This window comes from Propithecus coquereli, unplaced genomic scaffold (genome assembly GCF_000956105.1).
Source record: "Propithecus coquereli isolate 6110/MARCELLA unplaced genomic scaffold, Pcoq_1.0 Scaffold127, whole genome shotgun sequence".
NCBI classification, from domain to species: Eukaryota; Metazoa; Chordata; class Mammalia; order Primates; family Indriidae; genus Propithecus; species Propithecus coquereli.
The window spans coordinates 6,431,168-6,452,033 of NW_012136858.1; the positions used below are offsets into that span (position 1 = coordinate 6,431,168).

The following is a 20,866-nucleotide window of genomic DNA, read 5'->3' on the forward strand; positions in this document are numbered from 1 at the left end:
TCTATGAATTTTGACAAATGTATACAGTTGTGTAATCACCACCACCAGATATAGAATGTTTTCATCACTCCAAAAAGTTCTTTACCCCGATCACCCTCTCGCAGTCCAGGCAACCACAAATCTGTTTTGACTTCTCAAAAATGTCATGTACATCAGTGGTCTCCAACCTTTTTGACACCAGGGACTGGTTTTATGGAAGACAGTTTTTCCACGGATGGGGGTAGGGGTGGGGTGGGGGTGCGGAGGCGGAGCTCAGGCCATTGATGCAGCCTGGTTCCTAAGAGGCCATGGACTGGTACCCATCCACAGCCCAGGGGTTGGGGACTGCAGATGTAAATGGAACCACATAGTATGTAGCCTTTTGTGTCTGACTTCTTTTGCTTAGCGTAATGTTTTTAAGATTGCTTTGTGTTGTTACGTATTTGAATAGTTTGCTCCTTTTTATTGCCGAGTAGTATCCCATTATATGGATCTACCACAATTTGTTTATCCAAACTTGTGGTCTTCCATTTTCTTGATCCAAATGCTCTTCCATATCATTGATGTTTTCTTATTGGCAAGATCAGCTTTGGTATGGACCACCACATTTCGTTTCACTCATTTATTCATATACTTAATGACTGCCATGAAGCTGACAACTTGGAGACAACTCGGGAACAGAGCATTTGAAACGTGGGCAGATCTCCTCTTGAGAACTAAGTTAGCAGTGGCTCTCCACCTGGCTGCACATCACACTCTCCTGGAGAACTTTAAGCAAAAACACAAAAAAGGCCGGATGCGGTGGCTCACGCCTGTAATCCTAGCACTCTGGGAAGCCCAGGTGGGCGGATCATTTGAGCTCAGGAGTTCGAGTCCAGCCTGAGCAAGAGCGAGACCTCGTCTCTACTAAAAAAAAAAATAGAAAGAAATTATCTGGACAACTAAAAATATATAGAAAAAATTAGCCGGGCATGGTGGTGCATGCCTGTAGTCCCAGCTACCTGGGAGGCTGAGGCAGGAGGATTGCTTGAGTCCAGGAGTTTGAGGTTGCTGTGAGCTAGGATGACGCCACGGCACTCTGGCAGGGGCAAAAGAGTGAGACTCTGTCTCAAAAAAAAAGAAAAAAAAAATCATAAGCTTGCAGCTCGATGAGTTTCATTAGCTGAACACACCTGGTGAGCACCCAGGGAAAGAAGCAGCGCATCCCCAGCACCCGGAACCCCCACACCCCGCTCCCTCTTCTGGTCAGTACCCCCTTCCCTGTTGCTTCCTGCTGCTGACGTGGGTCTCTCTGTCTGGGCCACACATAGCTGATACCATTCCCAGCACTGCCCAGGCCCCTGACCTTTGGGCCCCTTGACTTCCCCTTGTGGGTGTCAGCAGCATGAGGCCTTGTCTTTTCTGTGCATCTTTCTAGCTATTTCCAGGAGTACAGGTGTGGTTGAGTAAAAGCCGGAGCCGGAACCTGGGTGCGGTTGCAGAATGCGCCTGCTCTGGCTCCAGCTGACCGCCCAGAACCCTGGCCTGGAACAGCACAGGGGTGTCTCTCCCTCCCCCTCCATGCTCCTCCCTCCCCGGCCCCACCCCACTCAATTCATTGTACTTAATGATGTTTCGTTTTTAAAAAATAGTAAGTTGAGCAAATATGAACTGTATTTGATAATTGGTCTTTATTAAAGAGCTACACATTGAGGACACTTATTTATCTTACTTCCAAATCATTGTTTCCTCAGTGCCTGCTCATTATTTGCGGCCCTGAGCCTTTTGGATTAAGCTGGATGAGATTAAATTTTGGTGAAAAAAGTAGGGGAAGAGCTACCTGTCGTGCCCCTGGAACTTGTGAAGCTGGACTCTTCCTTTGCTCGGTCATGGCAGGGTTTCTCTCTTGCCAAGAGCAGCGCAGACCTAATGCCTAAGACATCCATTGGACATCATGAATTCATTTCTCTGTTGTGCATCTAGAATGAATCTTTCTGTGTACCATTCCTGGGAGAATGGGGAAATGACCACTCGAATCATTTTCTGTATTCTGTGGTCCAGACGAGGAGCCCTGCTCGAGAAAGGCCCTCTGGTGTACCGTGAAAATCCACAATGATGCTCAGTTATTGATTATAATGAGAAGAATTAGGCCTTGGGTAATGTGCTTCTCCCTCGTGTGTTCCTTAGGACGGGAATACGGCCCTGCATGAAGCATCCTGGCACGGTTTCAGCCAGTCAGTCAAGCTGCTTGTTAAAGCGGGAGCCAACGTGCTTGCCAGGAACAAGGTGAGGCCCGGCAGGCACTAGAACGCCTCATTCGCAGGTGAGGATGGCTGTGGGTCTCCCTTCCTGTGGGAGCCGCCTCTCCGTGAGCAGAGCGAGAGCACAGAGGGTCACGTGGAGCCTGGCAAGGTCATTTCCACCCAGGAGTTTTATTTGCAGAGAAGGCTAGAAGCAGATTGAAGTTCTAGGTCAGGAACAAGGCTACCAACAGCGCTAAACCCCTGCTGATGTGAGAGGCCCCCCAACTGCTTCTGGAAACCTACATCAGATTACCGTCCCCATCGTTTTGACACTACTAAAAAATACAGCACTAGGGAGTTGATTTTTTTAAATGCCAGCAAAAGAATTTTAAAATGCTAAAACCGAATATTAGCCAGAGTGCGGGGAAGTGGGCTCACTCTCTGATACTGCTGGGAGAAGTGTGGTGGGAACGACCACCTTTGGGAGGCAACTTGGCAAAACAAATCAGAAGCCTTAAAAATGGTCCTGTCTTCTTGCCCAGTAACTATCCTTCTTGGACTCTCATCTAAAAAAGCAATAAAACATGCTTGTAAAAATTTACCCACAAAGATGTTCATGATAGCAATAGTTATAATATTAAAAAAAATGTGAGGAGGAGGATTTAAAATTGTTCATTCATTCATAGAATATTAGTATTCAATTCATAATTTTGAAGATAATGCTCTTGATAAAGAACATGACAAAAGGATATAAAATTGTGTATACTACATGTCCCAATGCTTAATGTAAATGTACATATTATTATAAAAAATGTGAGCATGGAAGAATATCACCAGAATGGTAACAGTGGTTATCTCTGGGGATCGAGGCTATGATTGATTTGTATTTTGTTTTTATTAATTCTTTTGTACCTTTCCCAGATTTTCCAAATGAATAGATTATTTCTTTTACAATCAGGAGGAGAGGCATATTTTATGTTAAAAATAAAAAAGCACTGTCAGTACCTGTGGGATATTTGCAGTGGAGGTAAGAAAGGACAACAGAAGGGCCTCTGCCCTCTTTTCTGTCCTGGGATGGCCAGGCTGGGTCTGTAGCAAGGGTCGGATGGGGCCCGAGGGTTTCCCACAATGCACCTGTGCAGTTGGCATCAGAGGATGGAGGGATGGCTTCATCTGGTAGCAGTGGGGTAGTGAATCAGCCGTGCTAGAATGGGACTCTGGGTGGCAGCCGTAGTAGCCTCCCTAATACGTACACACACAGTGTACAATTTTGTGGCCAAGTCGGATCTGAAACAATAGTATCTCTAGCTTACAACACCTACACACAAGATCTTCAACAGCAGTGTCAGGCAAAAGATGTAATATTAAACAACCTATTAGAAATGTGCTCCATCCATGAAGTGACTTCTCTGGATCTGGCATGCTGCAGGAAATAGAAATGAAAGCTTGAACCTCCTCAGTGAACGTAATCTACATGGGGAGTAAGAGGACCCACGCTGGTGGCTTTGACTCCCTGTGAAATCTCCCGGCTCTCACTGCTTTTCTGTTGGCTCATTGGAGAGTATGGTTAACCCATCCCTGTGCTCATGGAGACAGGGAGAGGGTAGTGATGTTTCTTCTTCCCTTCTGGCTGTCTTCCCTCTCCAGTCCCTCATCACTTCTTAGGATGTTTCCTTTAAGTCTGACATCTGTTCCTCTTCCCATGCTCATTATTAAGTGTCCCTGGGTTATTTCAGAAGCCTCAACGTAGACTGACTGGCTGGAGTCTAGACCCTTCTCCATCCTGCTCTTCCTCTGCTCAGGAACCTTCCAGGAAAGCCCCCCAGCCTGACACTGTCTGGAGGCCTCTCCCAGCCTACTCCGGAGCTCTCCCCTGCCCCTTTCTCAGCACGCCCCTCCGTCACTCTCAGAGTGGGGCTCACCGTCTCCTCCTGGTGCCCACCCCTCAGGGGTAGCCTACTCGTTTCTGCCTGTAGACCCCAACCCAGGCCTGCAGGGCCTCTCCCTCCCTGAAGGAACATCATGATGTTTCTGCAGCTCTCTCTTGGCGCTGCACACAGCTCTGTGCTGTCATTTACTGGTCGTTTCTTAAGGTTCCCTCCTGGGTCAAAGCTTGGGGGAAAGAAGCAAGCTATGCGCCGTAACATTGCAGTAGTGCTTGGCTCACCACTTGGCAGGCTGGCGACTGCTCTATTTCTTCAAAGTGGTACATGGTCTGGAACCTGAGTTGGTGTGTAATTACATTTGCTTTTTATACCAGCCCTGAGAAGTAAATGGTCCCAATTAATGGACAAGTTTAAGCTGGGAGCTGGTAGAATACTTGACTAAGACAGGATTCATTTGTGACACAGTTAGGGCCATAAACTAGCCCAGGTCTGTCTGTTCCACCGTACTGCCTCCTATCCCATGGAGGGCCCCAAAATACCGTGGAAAGCCTTGGGAAGGGCAGGTCAGGTAACTCGTGCCATCTCAGAAGAGGGACCTCTACATTCTGCACCAGCCACAGCCTCTAGCGAAGCCTTTAGGAAGATCCTTCTTATTCAGCAAATATAGCAGCTCCTGTCTGGGAAATCAGTAGCCATTACTCAGGATAGGGAAAAAATGCCTGCTACATTGATCTACCTTAGGCCACTTTTTTTAATGTTAGGTTTTGAGATATAATTTATATGCATAAAGTTCATCTTAGGTATGAAATCATACTCTATGAATTTTGACAAATGTATACAGTTGTGTAATCACCACCACCAGATATAGAATGTTTTCATCACTCCAAAAAGTTCTTTACCCCGATCACCCTCTCGCAGTCCAGGCAACCACAAATCTGTTTTGACTTCTCAAAAATGTCATGTACATCAGTGGTCTCCAACCTTTTTGACACCAGGGACTGGTTTTATGGAAGACAGTTTTTCCACGGATGGGGGTAGGGGTGGGGTGGGGGTGCGGAGGCGGAGCTCAGGCCATTGATGCAGCCTGGTTCCTAAGAGGCCATGGACTGGTACCCATCCACAGCCCAGGGGTTGGGGACTGCAGATGTAAATGGAACCACATAGTATGTAGCCTTTTGTGTCTGACTTCTTTTGCTTAGCGTAATGTTTTTAAGATTGCTTTGTGTTGTTACGTATTTGAATAGTTTGCTCCTTTTTATTGCCGAGTAGTATCCCATTATATGGATCTACCACAATTTGTTTATCCAAACTTGTGGTCTTCCATTTTCTTGATCCAAATGCTCTTCCATATCATTGATGTTTTCTTATTGGCAAGATCAGCTTTGGTATGGACCACCACATTTCGTTTCACTCATTTATTCATATACTTAATGACTGCCATGAAGCTGACAACTTGGAGACAACTCGGGAACAGAGCATTTGAAACGTGGGCAGATCTCCTCTTGAGAACTAAGTTAGCAGTGGCTCTCCACCTGGCTGCACATCACACTCTCCTGGAGAACTTTAAGCAAAAACACAAAAAAGGCCGGATGCGGTGGCTCACGCCTGTAATCCTAGCACTCTGGGAAGCCCAGGTGGGCGGATCATTTGAGCTCAGGAGTTCGAGACCAGTCTGAGCAAGAGTGAGACCCTGTCTCTACTAAAAATAGAAAGAAATTGGCCAAATAACTAAAAATAGAAAAAATTAGCCGGGCATGGTGGTGCATGCCTGTAGTCCCAGCTACCTGGGAGGCTGAGGCAGGAGGATTGCTTGAGTCCAGGAGTTTGAGGTTGCTGTGAGCTAGGATGACGCCACGGCACTCTGGCAGGGGCAAAAGAGTGAGACTCTGTCTCAAAAAAAAAAAAAACAAAAAAAAAACACAAAAAGGAAAGAAAAGAAAGAAAAAAATCAAACTTAAGAAAAACCCTGAAGACCAGGCCTAGAGTGACTGCCTGTCCCGGTTTGCCCCGGACTGAGGGGTTTCCCAGAATGCAGGACTTTCGGTGGTAAAACTGGGACAGCCAGACCCCAGCCCCAAGGTGAAGTGAATCCAGGGCCCTAGAAGGGCTGCAGCTGTGACCGGTGTGTAACAGCCCCCGGGCGATTCTAAGGTGCAGCCAAGGGGCGAGAACCACTGAGCTCACTAAACCCTCAGGCTTACAGTGCTCCATATTCCTGGAGGTAACAGTAGGAAAAAGATCCGCCCAGCCCCGTTAGGGCTAAGGTTATAAGAAGAGGCAAGTGAACTGGCCACGTCCAGTTTCCCTCCATTAAAAAACAAAAACAAAACACCTCATTTCTCTTTTCAAAAGGTCAGGAACCTAACATCCTGGAGTGTCGGCAGCCCCTGCTGTGAGATGCGGTGGGGAGTAGACCGGGTGAGGGACGAGCGGTTGCTGCTCTGAGCCCGGCAACTTCAGGCCTGAGCCAGCGTCCGAGCTCTGCAGAACACACCGAGCTGTGCGTGTAACCTCCTGAGTGCTTGCAGGCCCCCCGACAACACGAAATCTATCGTGCTGCCCCCTTTTCTTGTTGCTTTTCTCGGGTTTATCAGTGGCCTTGCAGGCCCTACTCTCATAGACTCAAAAATTCTGTTCACGTCATGCAGTTTTCCTGCAAAATTGCTGTGGATGTTATTCTGACCCTTGGTTGTCGCCGTGACGTGGCGTGTTGAAGGTAGAAGTCAAAAAGCAAAAGGGTCTCAATCCGTATGCTAAGTGACAGGTGCAACTGTATTGCCTGATAAGTGGCACACCTTGTTCATAGTTTGATTTTTTTTCAAGATATTAAGGAGGGTACAAATGTGTTTGGTTACATGGATCACTTTTGTAATGCTTAAGTCATGGCGATAGGTGTGCCTGTCACACAAATAGTCTTCATTGTACCCATTAGGTAGGTTTTTGCCCCTTCCCCTCCTCCCCATAGTTCAAATTTTGATGTTTCAAGAAAAATACAAGAATGGATTCAAAAAAGCCTCCATTGCACAGGTAAGGAATTCAAAGCTGGGCATTTGAAGGGCCTTGCCCCGTGGCTTTCAACTAGTAAGTGGCAGAGCCAGGACTTGGAGCCAAGGTTTTATGATATATACAGGACTCTTCTGCCTGTTTGGATTCCAAATTAAACGTTCTTGCCTCTGAAGCACCCCTGCTGGGACCGCCGATCAGAAGGCAGAGACCGTGAGAGCTGACTGTTTTCCTCCTGAGTAAGTATTGCCCCCCTGCAAGGTGCGCAGGTCTGTGCAGAAGCGGCTTGCTAACGTGTCCTCCCTTCTCTCTGCCTATTTCCAAGGCGGGGAACACAGCTCTGCACCTGGCCTGCCAGAACAGCCACTCCCAGAGCACTCGCATCCTCCTGCTGGGCGGGTCCCGTGCCGACCTCAAAAATAATGTGGGTGAACAAAACTGGCTTCCCTCTCCCCCTGTTCCCCTCGTCCCTTCTTCCTCTCTTCCCCTCTCTCTCTCCCTCCATCTCCCTCTCCCTCTCTTTCTCATCACTCCAGAAAATAATCCCAAAAGCATACTTAAGTATTAACATCTATTATAGGATTTAAAATGTAAAAAGTGTTTGGGGACTATTCATTTTTTGCTAATTTCCTAAGGGGTCATTTAGGTGCATGAGAAGAGAAATCAAAAGACTTGGAAATACTGTTTTTCTCCCATCCTTTTCCCTTCATTCCTCAACTTTGGTTCATTTTATCATTTCTTAACAGTGTGTGTCTGGCCAATGACAGTCTAGGAAGCCTGTTAAATGTTTAAAGAAAGTCTCCGCCCATGTAGAGTGTTGTATTATTATCAGCAAATATGGGGTGATGCCATTTACAGGGGAGGTCTATGACGCCCCCGCCCGGCCTCCACAGAGGGCAGGCCCTATCCATTGCTGAGGCATCCTCGGGATGAGCTGACCTGAAAGGTGGCAGGAGTTATCCCTCCTTCCTCCACAAAGAATCTGTATTTCCTTTGTAAATCCCATCCCTTGGCCACATTGGCAAGAAAACCTGGGGCTTCTCTCAAAAGTGGCTTCAGCTGAGGGTCTCCCTGTTTGGGTACAGACTCATCTAAGACTGTTCTAGAATGTTCTGAACCTCAGCTTTTTGAGCTTGGCTCCTTCTCAATCCAGGGGAGAAAGTTGAGCTGAATCGTCACCATTCTGTAGACAGAGCTTGAATGAAAATGTCAAGAGGACACTGCAGGACATCATGACTTTCTGTCTCCAGTTTTGTTGTTGTCTCTCTGGGAGCAGAATTCCCTCCGTGCCCCCTGAGGAAGATGCTGACCCTGAGTTTCTCTGAATGCCCTTTTTTTACTCCCGTAATTATTTCCTCATCAGCTTCCCAGGCTACTTTGCTCCACATGGGATATCGGAGTCCTACTGAAATGGGATGCTGTTGAATTTTGGGAGACACACGTGCTCTTAAAATTTGACAACTCACCCTGCTACCCTGTCCTCTCAGCCACGATGGATCTGTGCTGGGAGAGGCTCATTTCCAAAGCAAGTGCGTTGGCCTTAGTTCAGTCCCCTTTGGGTTATAGCGGAGGCCAGGGCCAGTGGAGCCTTATCGGGTGCTGGGTAAGCAGACCACCCCCCGTCCCCCTTCTGAAGTCTGGAGGGGAACAGACATCTAGTTTCATAACCATGCAAGCAGAGAGTCTCTTTGGCCACATGGTGGTTCTGCGCAGGCAGAAAACGAGCAGGGCTGCCCACAGCAGCAAAGGACCGCAAATCTTAGAGTGGAACGTCAATGTTAAAAGAGATGCTTATAATTCAGATCAACATCCCCTAAAGAACATATGATCGTCCGCCAGCTTTGAAATGATATTTTGTTTTCATTTTTCTCTGTTTTGTAACTGTTCAGACTGTGCTCAGAGTTTGATTTCTGTCCGCAGGCAGGCGACACCTGTTTGCACGTTGCTGCGCGCTATAATCACTTGTCCATCATTAGGCTGCTCCTCAGTGCTTTCTGTTCTGTCCATGAAAAGAACCAGGTCAGTGCATGTATCCTCTTCATGGCCGCCAGCACCCTCCCACAGGGCCACCTGACAGGTGTGTCAGCACAAACAGTGCTGGTCTTTGCATGGGTATCCCACTGAATTCTAGTGGCCCTGGTTTATCTGGCCTCCTAGAGAAAGCACCCTTATCACTCCCGTGCATATCACCACATTTGCATATTGAACATTTTGTGGAGATCCTGGGATGGGTTTTGTTTTTAATGTGATTTTAAAAAGGAAACCCGCAAGGAAGAGTGTGGCTTAGTAAAGAAGCAAGGGAATTAGGAGCTCATGACTCCCTGAGTTCTGCTCCTTGCACTGCCACTTACTTTTACTTGAGCCAGTAGAGTCTCTCATTTCTGTAAGATTAGGTACATGATCTGTAGCTATGCCATGTAATGGGGTTTTGAAATAAAGCTGTGATTATTACAGTCTTCCATGGAAATGTGCATGCTTTTCAGTAGCCATTTGGATTTAAAAACATAGATTGTCTTGGTATATATTGATGCCTAAGTGATACATTGTTTGGTTATTCTGAGTTGGGGTGCATCAATCTGAAATTTTTTTTAAAAAATCAAATCATGATTCAAACAAAATATACCTTATAACAGTGGTCTCTGACCTGGTTGCATATGGAATTAAAAATACCACTCCTGGATCCTGTTCCAGTTTTAAAATGCCAGAGCCTTTGGGGGTGAGGTACAGGTATTTAAAAAAAAAACAACAACTCTATCTTAGTGTGCAGCCAGGACTGAGGACCACTGACCTAATGAAACAGCTAAGTCTGTTATTCTCCAGCCTTCCCAGCGGATTCTAGTTCATCAGGTTACCCCTGCACAGCCCACCAGCCAGTGCTTCTCAACCTTGCCAGCATGTTAGAATCACCTGGGAGCTTCTAAAAACTGCCATGCCCCACCCAACATGGCAAACCAATGAAATCAGAATATCTGAGGGTGGGACCCACGGATTAGTACTTTTTATTTATTTACGTACTTACTTACAATAGTACACTCCAAAGGGGATAGGAGCGGGCACACGTCCCAGTGGACAGTGTCCGGGGTCAGTATTTTTTAAAGCTCCCAGCTGACTTCAGTGTGTAGCCAAGTTTGGGGACCACTGCTGGAGAACTTCCCCCCAACACACACAGCTACGTGGCTCAGAAATGAAATAAACATTCTCCTGCTACTTACAGAGATGGCTAAATTTTTATGCTGCTCAGGAAAAAAGTATCAGGGCACTTTTCCTGATCACCTGACAGGGGAGAGAATGAATTGTTTCACTTCTCTTATATTCGTCTGGTTTACTTATATCATTCTGTTTGGAAAATGACAGCATTTGCATTTGGAATTGGCCCACTCAGTTGCAGTTGTCTGTATCCTCCTTTCATAGCTGATTATGTAAAAAGGTCTTTTTTGTATAAAGAAAATATGAAAAATTGTTTATAGGCTGTATGGGAAGAGGTAGAACACAATCTTAAGCGAACACTGATTCTCGGTGTCTTGACCCAAACAAAGGACATCCTGAGCCAGCAGATGGATTGGGTTTTAATGGCCCTTCAGCCCCACCTGTGGCGGCTGACAGCAGGGCTGCTACCCCTCCAGTGTGCAGAAGTTGCCATCTTCACAGCTGCTTCTGTTCAATCCAGCACCAGATACCAAGCAGTTCTCTGACCTCTGACCTCCCTGGGCAAAGGAAGGGGTCAATAGCTCCAGAATGACTGGGCTGCCCACCCCAGGCTTCCTGTCCACCCTCCTGCCTCTGCGAAGCTTCAGGTCCCACCATTCTCAACAACCCCTGCATTTAGTCCTGTTGTGTGATTTCTGGTATCTTCACTTGGAAAGGAATGTGATACCGGTGCATAGGTCATTTAGTTCCAATATCTTTTCCAATAGAACCACCAAACACTTCAACAAAGGGCCCCAGATCAGTCTAAAGCAAATCTTAGTTTGATTTTGAAGGGCCACCCCTAGGTCAGGGGATGAAGGGCTGGAGGGCTGTAGGCCATGAGCAGATGGGGTTTAGCAGGCTTTCTTCTGATTAATTGCAGGCTGGAGACACAGCACTTCATATTGCTGCTGCCCTAAATCACAAGAAGGTGGTTAAAATCTTACTGGAAGCTGGAGCAGATGGGACCATTGTTAATAATGTAAGTTGAGTTGCAACGGTAGTTTCTAAAGCCATTCCCACCCTTTCCAGAATGGGGTATGTTGTTACTGCCTAAACCCGTGCAGACTCCAAGGGCCCAGCTGCTCTCTGAAAGAGCAGGCAACTCCCTCCACTGAGCTCCTGGGGCTCTCAGAGGGACTTGAGGGGACCCCCACTCTGAGCAGCCTCAGGAGTTGATAAGCCCTGAGGGCCCACCCTTAGACTCCTAGCTGCAGTGAGCGCAACCTTGTAAAGGAAGCTCAGAGGTGTCCACAGAAACTGACAAGGGGGTGTTACCCAAAGTCCTGTAACACCCAGGTCCTCAGGAAAATGGCCACATGGCCATCAGATTAGTCACCCTCAAAACTCACTCCTTCCTCTTCCAAATCACCTCGCCCCGACCCTCTTCCTCCCCTTCCCTTGTCCCCTTCGTCCCCCAGATCCTACAGCAGGCACCAGCCCAGGTACCCCTTCTTCCTCGAGGCTGCCCCATGGTCTCTGCCTTTCTGAAAGGCTCAGAGGGGCCTGGGGTGGGACAGCTGTGTGGCATGTCTGGGGTGTCCTGGGCTGCTGCAGCTGACGAAAGGCCCCTGGCCTTCCTTGGCTCCTGCATCTGGTTCCCCTTCCTCCTGCTGCCTTCTTGTAGCTCTAGAACCTGTATGGGGCTGGAGTAGGGCATAGTCGCCTCTTCCTGATGCCTTGAATCCCTTCCCCTCCCCTTTGGATCCCCTGTCATGGCCATAGCTTCGTAACTGTTTCTCACAGTCCAGTTCCCGAGACTCTCTGGCCAGGCCCTGACCTGCCCCTGCAGGCGTCTTCCTCACTGTTCTCAGGGAAGAGTCCTCACTGGGCTGGATTTCATGATCCTTTGTTCCCCCAACCGAAATGTCCTACCTTGATCCTGTCTGAGTGTTCCCTTCCCTCCTCTCTTCCAGGAGGCATTCCTTGACAGTACTCCAGATCTTGCTTCCTAAAGCACTTAACTTGGTCTGCACGTGCACTCTGGTGCTGGGTATTTTCATTATTGTGCCCTGAGTGTAACTTGGCTCCCTCACTGGAGGGGCCACGTCACATATGTGGCTGTATTTTGCTGAGCACGTAGGTGCTGGGGGAACTGAGTGCAGGATTGCCCACTCCTGGCGGGCGCCACGCCAGCGAGGCCGTGTGTGTGCAGGGTTGATGGACCTTTCTCACCTGCCCTCCCTGTGCCTTTCCTAGGCAGGCCAGACTCCGCTGGAGACTGCCCGCTACCACAATAACCCAGAAGTTGCTCTTCTCCTCACTAAAGCTCCGCAGGTAGGATTTACTGCACTTTCCCTTGTATTGATTACGTGGGGCTACAAAGTTGCTGGGACTCCTCTGGTTGCAGTCTACTGAAGCCAGTTCAAACTGACTTAAATAGGGAATTTAGCCAGGCAGTGGAGAACACAGGAATCCATGTGGGCCTCCAGGACGATGGGAACCAAAGCTTCAAGTCCAGCTCTTCACGCATGTACATCATCGTCTCCGTGGGGCTAGGTCATTGTCACGACCAGCTTCCTGGGTCATGGCTTCCCAGCTACTGAGCCAGGGGAGAAGTTCCAGTTTAAAGCATTGCAGGAGAGGACCACGATTAAAGAGCTTGGGGCAAATGACCACTCCTGAGCCAGTGGGACAGGGGCGTTAAAATGAGAAGGGCATTTCCCAGAGAAAGGTAGGAGGGAGGGGGCCATTCTGGGCAGACAAAACAGTCAATGTCCACCAGAGATAGTTAAGTACAGTCTAGTTTTCTTTTCTTTCTTATTGAATAATTGTATTTGGACCATCATTCAATTTTGAAAAATGGTGGCTGATACCATTTGAGTCAAGGTTGACATTATCTAAGTAACAATAAAGAAATTTAATAATGATAATTTATAAGCTAGCCATAATTCTAGCACTCTGAAACAGCTGTTTTTGTTTCTTCATATTACCTTCCACAAACACATAATTTTTATATAATTGTGCTCACAATGTATATACTATTTTGTATCCTGCCTCATATCCTAACCAAAATAGGACAATGTTCTGCAGTCTTCATAATTATTCATTACAATGGAAGCGTAATATTCTTTTTTGTTGCCATCAATATTTTATTAAACCATTTCCTTAATGTTGGACATTTAGGTTATTTCCAGTCAGAGCTATTCTGTATTACATTACAGCAAACACTGATTGGTTTTCTATCTTATTCTGGCTACTGTTGCAAGATGACGACAAAGTCTCAGGGAGTCAAAGGAAGATTTCCATCCCCACCTTGCTGTCTCACAGTCCCACACCAGCTGAGCCCAGAGTCTTGCATGGCCATTATTTTATTTGGGTTTTAGAAACATGTTTAGTATAACTAGTGGTTTCTGGAAATGGTTAATATTTTTATCTTTTGCAAAATCGATCACCCTCTTGAGCACAGAGCTGGTGCTTCTCAGTGGTCTCTGGCAGTCCACAGAGCTGCTGACAGGAGGGAGTCACGTAGGAGAAGCTGCTAGGGCTGGAAGGGAAGGTTCCACCTCTTCAGCTATTTGTAAAGAACCATCAGCAGAATCACATTGATGAATCCCGATAGCAAAATGCTGGTCTCTGATAGATCAAAAAGTACATGTCACAATCCATCACATTTACCTGGCATTTTAGCATGTGGCAGTTTAATGACAGGCAGCCCCGTCCTCAGCCGTACAGAGATCATCAAGTCTTGTGGGACTGGAGTGTCCCCCAGGCACGTAAAGACTGATGTGTCTTTAATCCATCTGTCACTTGTCTTCCAGAGCCCCAGGATCTTCACTCACAGGGAAAATGCTTTACTGTGGACCATTTCCCTGTGCAGTTCTCCTCTTGTGTTTCCATTTTAAAAAAATGATGTTTATGTTGAGTAGTAAATAAGTTGAATGAGATGTTACAAAGGTTTATATTACACATAATTGTACATACTAAACCTTATGCTCAACACAGACAAGGAACACTAGGATATGCATAAAATGTTAAACATACTATTCTGATGTGTGGTTACAGGAATAAATACCCTTACTGTTTGTCTGAAAAGAGAAATCCCCTCGCCTTAGGCCCTTAGTTGGACATGCGTTTTAATGGGCCACAGCAGTACTAAGAGGACACTTCTTTTGGAGCCCTCAAGGTCACTATTCCCGGCTTTCTGTGGACTGGAAGAGATTAATGGTGTTCCACTTGGTGGATGGTATGGTTTGCCGAGAAAGGCTGTAAGCCATGCAAAATTCTTTCTCTGGCTAATGACACAGTGAATGGAGGGAATTTTGCTGATGATTATTTTGGTTTTGGGTGACCTCTGAGTGTCACTTGCCATTTTTCATTGATTTGTTTCACAAATCCTCTGAAAGTGACTTTCAGGCTGATTCTGGCACTGCCTTCTGTCCTGAGAGTCCGTACCCAGGTGAGCAGTGGGTACTGGTAACTTCCTTTCTTCATGCTTGACTTCTGGTCAGTCTGAGTTTAGCTTTAGAAATGGCTTAGGGCAGTGGTTCTCGGACTTTTTGGCCTAAGGACTTCTTTATACTCTTAAATGTTATGGGCCATAGGTTGAAGGTTTCCACCAGCTCAAAGATCTGTACTCTGTGGTTCAACATCCTCTGCCAGTTAAGCAGCCCGAAGGCAGGAAGGGAGACGCCCGCCAGTGACTTGTTCCTCTGTGTGCCGGCCACCTACTTCGTCTTGGTTAATCCCAGGAACTCCCCGTTTTACATTTGAGAATACAGAACACACACAGGTCAAATCCCTTGCCTGGAGACCCTACCACCGCTGCTATTGGGTTCAAACCTGCATCTGTCTGACCCACATGCATTTCTTGTCTGTGTCTACTCTACTGTTCTGCCCCAAAAGGGGCAGACTAAATGCTTCCTTCTGGGGAAGAGATTCCTGCCCCACGGTTGGTACCGTGGCTCACAGATACACCTTAATAATGTTTGACTCAAATTGAATATGACTTGGACAGTTTGGCCAAGAGAAAATCCGATGGGCTAGTTCAGGTCCTGCGTACCATGGAGAGTGAGACTGTGCTTGGCACAGGGCTGCCACATTCCTAACTCCAGGGGCCACCATCATGTCCTGGTTTACATGAACGGTGCTCCCTGGAGCACAGCTTGTACCTTGGCAGTCCCGGCCCCTCACATTAATGCCTGTCATTATTATCATCATAGACTTTGAGCTTCTCGAGGTCAGGAACACTGTCCTACCCATCTCTGGGTCCCTAGAGTGCCCAGCACAAGACCTAGGAGGCGCCGCAGGTGGCCCCGAGGTGGTCGATGTGAATGCCTGGTCTCTCCCGCGGGGCTGGAAGTGCCAGCAGGTCTGAGGAGAGTTCTCGCGCGCTGATGCCGCGCACTCCAGTGGTTTGTAACGCTGCCATTTGCCTCCCTCAGGTCTTGCGCTTCAGTCGTGGGCGAAGCCTGAGGAAAAAGAGAGAGAGGCTCAAGGAAGAGAGGAGAGCCCAGTCTGTGCCGAGAGATGAGGTGGCACAGAGCAAGGTGGGGGCAGTCCTCCCGCCCGCGCCCGTCTCTGCCCGCCGGCCGAGGGTGGGAGGCCAGCTCCTGCTTCGGCTGCGTCCGTCTGGCAGCTGCCACGCCCTCCTTGCCTCTCCTTCCCACCACGGTTCCTCAAAGTGTTGCCAGTCTTTTGCCCTTTGGCTTCATGTCCTCCACTCCTCCAAGGTTTCAGACCATATGCCTTGTGTGGGTATCGCCCATTCCCCACGCAGCACCCTGTGGGGCGCATCTGCCAGCCCCAGGTGTCGGTGGCCTTTGTCCCTGCCATGTGGACAGCACTGCCTCTCTGACACCTGCCCTTATTTGTGTAGAGCCGTGGTTCTCAAAGTGTGGTGTCCAGTGTGTCACCTGGGACCTTGTTAGCAATGCAGATTCTTGGGCCTCACCTCAGAGCTACTGGATCAGAAACTCTGGGGCGGGGCCCAGCAATCTGTGTTTGAATGAGCCCTCCTGGTGATGCTGATGTGGAATCAAGTTTGAGAACCACTGGCATAGGTTGTTTCCTCTCTTTCCGTTTAGCGAATAGACCAAGCTATGGTAGCCCACATGGCTCCCTTGTGCGAACTAGAAAAAGATGACCCCTGGGTAGACCAGCCCTGCACAGGGCACACATGGTAAATAGAGCCTGAGTTGATTTCAGCTTCTCTCGCCCCGCCCACCCTCTCGGCTAGGCGCCCTTGTGCAGTGAACAGTTTGCACAACTGTACATGGTAGCCCTGGAATGAACCAAGCCTTCAGCACTCTCAGGAGAGAGAAGACTAGGATATAGAGACAACTTTTGGCACATAAAATGCATCACCAATTACTTGCTCTTCTATCTGCTATTTCAAAATTAAACAATTTCTAGCATTAAGGCATTGTGACTCTAATTAAGTTTATATGCGTGAATTGTACATAAAAGTTGTAAAAGTTCTTACAAGGACCAGAAATGTGATATTTTTTTCATTTTAGAAAGTTCTTACTCTTCTAATTGCGTGAGGGGGGCGGACCAAGTTCAAAGAATGAGCCGGTTATGTTTTGGTGAAATGCAAAAGACCAACAGTCTCTAATGCTGAGGTGTTTTGTGTGTGGTAGGCTCCTGGAGTTCTAGAATATAGAATTAGACCCAAGGATATATTTAGCTTGTGACCTAATAAATAAAATGAAAGCCAAATATTCAACCAACCAGGAAAAGCATCATATGTTTAGTTAAGACCACCAAGCAGTGTTCCATGTCTGAATCTATGTCATTGGCAAAGATTCTCATGGGCCCCTTACTAGATGAAGTCTTGCAAATAGAATTTTACCCTATTAGTGAAAAAGGCTGAAGGATTAAGTAGAACAGGCTTCTGGGCTTTTTTCTTTGTAGGGCAGTGTCTCAGCAGGAGACACCCCCAGCAGTGAGCAGGCTGCGATCAGAAAAGAGGAGACCAGAGAAGATTTTCTGTCAGCCTCCCCAGAGCCCAAAGCAAAGGATGACAGCAGGAGAAAGTCAAAGCCCAAGGTCAGGAGGCACAGGAAAGCAGCCGCGAGGGTGGCTGGGAGGCAGGGTGGCGGAGGGCCCTGGTCTATTGATATTATCACGCCCAGCAGCGAAAAAGCCACCTCATTTGGCTTGCTGGTTGCAGCCAGAGCAGAGAAATTAAATCTAGCTAACATCAGACAAAAGGTTAGCATGCTGATATATTTCTTTTGACATATGTTGCTTGGAGTGGAACACTGTGAGGCAAAGCAAGGTGGGGTTCTTTGCCCGAACACGGGTGAGATGGGAGCCGTTGGCTGGTATCGCTCTTGCAGATGTCACGGGGCTCAGGGGTGTCGTCTCTTCCTCCCCAACAGGTGTCAGCGTTTTCTGACCCCACCCCACCAGCAGACCAACAGCCTGGACACCAGAAGAACTTGCATGCTCATAATCACTCGAAAAAGAGGAACAGGCATCGGTGTTCCTCCCCGCCCCCTCCCCATGAGTTCAGAGCGTACCAGCTCTACACGCTGTACCGGGGCAAGGACGGGAAAGTGATGCAGGTACCTGTCAGGACGCAGGAGCACAGCCCTTCAGCAGGGCTGTCTGCTTCACGCTATTCCTGGCGACTGTTAGCCCCTTTAGCCGTTAGTAAAGCACGGGCTTTGAGGATAAGCCAGATGGCCTCCCCCGCAAACGGTGAAGATGTGCTCCTGCTGCCAAGGCCAAGGCAAACTGAGGTGTAGTCACAGAGCCTTCCGCACCATCCTTAGGTGACTAGATATCTTGAGGCCCCAGAGTGGATAAAAGCAGCTTGAGGATGGGGACCCCATCTTACTCTCTGAATCTTATCCGTGCCTTGCCTACTGCACTCAAAGCTTGGCCTCTAGGACGGTCCAAAGTTATGACGGGTGATTCTGTCTCCTCCATCATCTGTATCCCCCAGTATGCTGCCTGGCACATAGTAGGTGCTCGAAATGTAATTGTTAATGGAACGAACAAGGGATTGATTCCTTTTTTGTTTCCCTCTCAGGCCCCAATCAATGGTTGTAGATGTGAACCTCTGATCAACAAGCTGGAGAACCAGCTTGAGGCCACTGTGGAGGAGATAAAAGCAGAGCTGGGGTCGGTCCAGGATAAAATGAATACAAAGCTGGGGCACATGGAGAATAAGACCCAGCACCAAGTAAGTCATCAATTGGAAGGCGTTCTGGCAGAGCGTGAGCTCGGGGAGAAACTAGCTTTGGCACACCCTTCCGCCCCGAGAGTGTCCAGTGGGTTGTCAGGGAAGGGGCCTGCTCATGTAATTTTGTTAAAGCATGTTTATTTTTAAAAAAACGTGTTTAAATTTCTTCTGATTATAAAAGTAAGATATCCCCACTTCAAAAATTAGAAAGGAAAATAAATCACCTATAAGTCCACTGTGATGAAAAAGCGCTATTAATATTGGGGCTTATTTTCTTACAGTCCTTTTATATGTTGATGTTCCCCACACCCCTTCCCCATCACATACAAAATTAGAATAATCATGTCTATAGTGTTTTTCTTTTCCCAACTTTTTACTTTGTTAAACGTATAGGATAAGGTAATGAGTGCTTGTATACACTCACCTAGATTCAACCAGTTGTTAATATGTTGCTATATTTGCTTTGTCTGTCTCACACCTCTTTTTTTCCTCTTTTGAACTGTTTGAGATTTAGTTGCAAACTACTCTGACAGGGAACCTCTACAGAGTGCTTAGAATTAGAATAAGGACTTTCTCCTTTGTAACCACAATACCGTTATCACACCTGAAAATTAATAATTGCATAATATCCAGTCTATACTCAGATTTTCTCAATTGTCCTAAAATTTTTTGTTTTCTTTTTATAACTGGTTTTTGTTTTTAATCTCAGTCTAAGATCCAGTGAAGGTTCACTTTTGTGCATTTGACTGTTAGGTTTCGATCTAGAACAGCCCTGAGTCTAGCTTCTGCCTTCACCCCCATGATATTAACTTTGTCCAGTTTTTGGTTTTTGAAGGTGGTTGTCTCGCTGTGTTGCCCCCGGCTGACCTTGAACTCCCAGGCTCAAATGATTCTCCCTCCTCAGCCTCCTGAGTAGCTGGGACCACAGGCACACACTGCCTTGCCTTGGCTGATACAAACTTTTTAAAGCATCCAGGCCAGTTGTTTTATAGAATGTTTTATTCTAGATTTGTCTGATAGGTTTTTCATGGTGTTATTTAACTTGTTCCTCTATCCCTGTGTTTCTGTAAACTGAAAGTTAAGTTAGTTCTAGAATTGTGATTCTCAAAGCATGGTCTCTTGACCAGCAGCAGCAGATCACCAGGGGACTTGTGGGGGGAAAAAGGCAAATTTGTGGGCCTTATTCCAGATCTACTGAATTTAATTTAATATAACTATGAATAAAACTCTGGAGATGGGGTCCATCAACCTGTGTCTTAACAAGACTTCCAGGTGATGCTGGCATGTGCTAAAGTTTGAAAACTACCAGCCTAGATGTGTATTTAGGTTCAGGTTAAATATTTCTGATAAGAATATTTCATAGGCTGGATGTGGTAGCTCACGCCTATAATCCCAGCACGTTGGGAGGCTGACACGGGAGGATCGCTTGAGGCCAGGAGTTCAAAACCAGCCTGGGCAATGTAGCTAGACCCTGTCTCTACAGAAAAATTAAAAATTAGCCAGATGTAGTGATACATGACTGTAGTTCTAGCTACTGAGGAGGCTGAGGTGGGATGATTGCTTGAGCCTGGGAGTATAAGGCTGCAGTGAGCTGTGATTGCGCCATTGCACTCCAGCCTGGGTGATAGAGCCAGACTCTGTCTCTTAAAAAAAAAAAAAAGAAAAAAGAATACTTCATAGTTAATGGTGTAAACTTCAAATTATCTCACATCAGCAGACACAGAATGTCTCATTAATCATGTTAAGTTTGACCGTTTAGCTAAGTTGGTAACCACCATATTCCTCCATTGTAAAGGTACACTTTTCCCTTTGTAATTAGTAATGTGTGATTGATATAGATTTTTAAATATGAAAAAATACTTTAAAAATAACACGTGCTTTTTGGAAAAACATCCCACATTACAGAAATATGTATCATAGTGACATTCCCCAGAGATCTCTTCCATTTTCCATAGGTTTTCTCTCTCATAGATCATAACTCACAACAATATCGCTTTTAAGCAAAAGCAGAACCATGCTATGGTTTTGAAGTGTTTTTTTTCTTTTTTCAGCTTGAATTTTTATCTAGCAATATAACTTAGACATGTAGGGCTACAATGTACTTTATTTTATTTTATTCTTTTTAAGAGATAAAGTCCCGCTCAGACACCTAGGCTGGAGTACAGTAGTGTGATCATAGCTCACTACAGCCTCAAACTCCTGGGCTCAAGTGATCCTCCTGCCTCAGCCTCTCTAGTAGTTAGGACTACACACACACACACACACACCCCACCCCACCCCCCCCTTCTTGGGTTCAATTCTTTTCATTAAGAATACTGTACTTTGGTGGAAAACTCAGAGAAGCACAACTTTACTCCATTAGTGTGCATTAAACTGATGACTGACTCAGAAAATTTAACAGTTATCTTGATTTTAAAAGGGGAAGCGGTGACAAGCTGATCCTTGTAACAACTTAG

The 20,866-nt window shown here is 46.8% G+C and overlaps 1 protein-coding gene across 5 annotated transcripts in view; it reads left to right on the forward strand.

The window, feature by feature from the left end:
• The window catches only part of ANKRD6 (ankyrin repeat domain 6), a 191,021-nt gene that overhangs the window by 164,815 nt on the left and 5,340 nt on the right, over nt 1-20,866 (forward strand). For 3 of the 5 annotated variants that reach the window (XM_012638237.1, XM_012638239.1, XM_012638238.1), the window contains exons 5-13: nt 2,146-2,244; nt 7,416-7,514; nt 9,011-9,109; nt 11,160-11,258; nt 12,476-12,553; nt 15,661-15,765; nt 17,132-17,266; nt 17,602-17,787; nt 18,258-18,410. In XM_012638237.1, the coding sequence (XP_012493691.1) occupies nt 2,146-2,244; nt 7,416-7,514; nt 9,011-9,109; nt 11,160-11,258; nt 12,476-12,553; nt 15,661-15,765; nt 17,132-17,266; nt 17,602-17,787; nt 18,258-18,410 (1,053 nt within the window). The remainder of the gene's footprint in view (nt 1-2,145; nt 2,245-7,415; nt 7,515-9,010; nt 9,110-11,159; nt 11,259-12,475; nt 12,554-15,660; nt 15,766-17,131; nt 17,267-17,601; nt 17,788-18,257; nt 18,411-20,866) is intronic. The other 2 variants (XM_012638240.1, XM_012638241.1) reach the window with 2 other exon arrangements.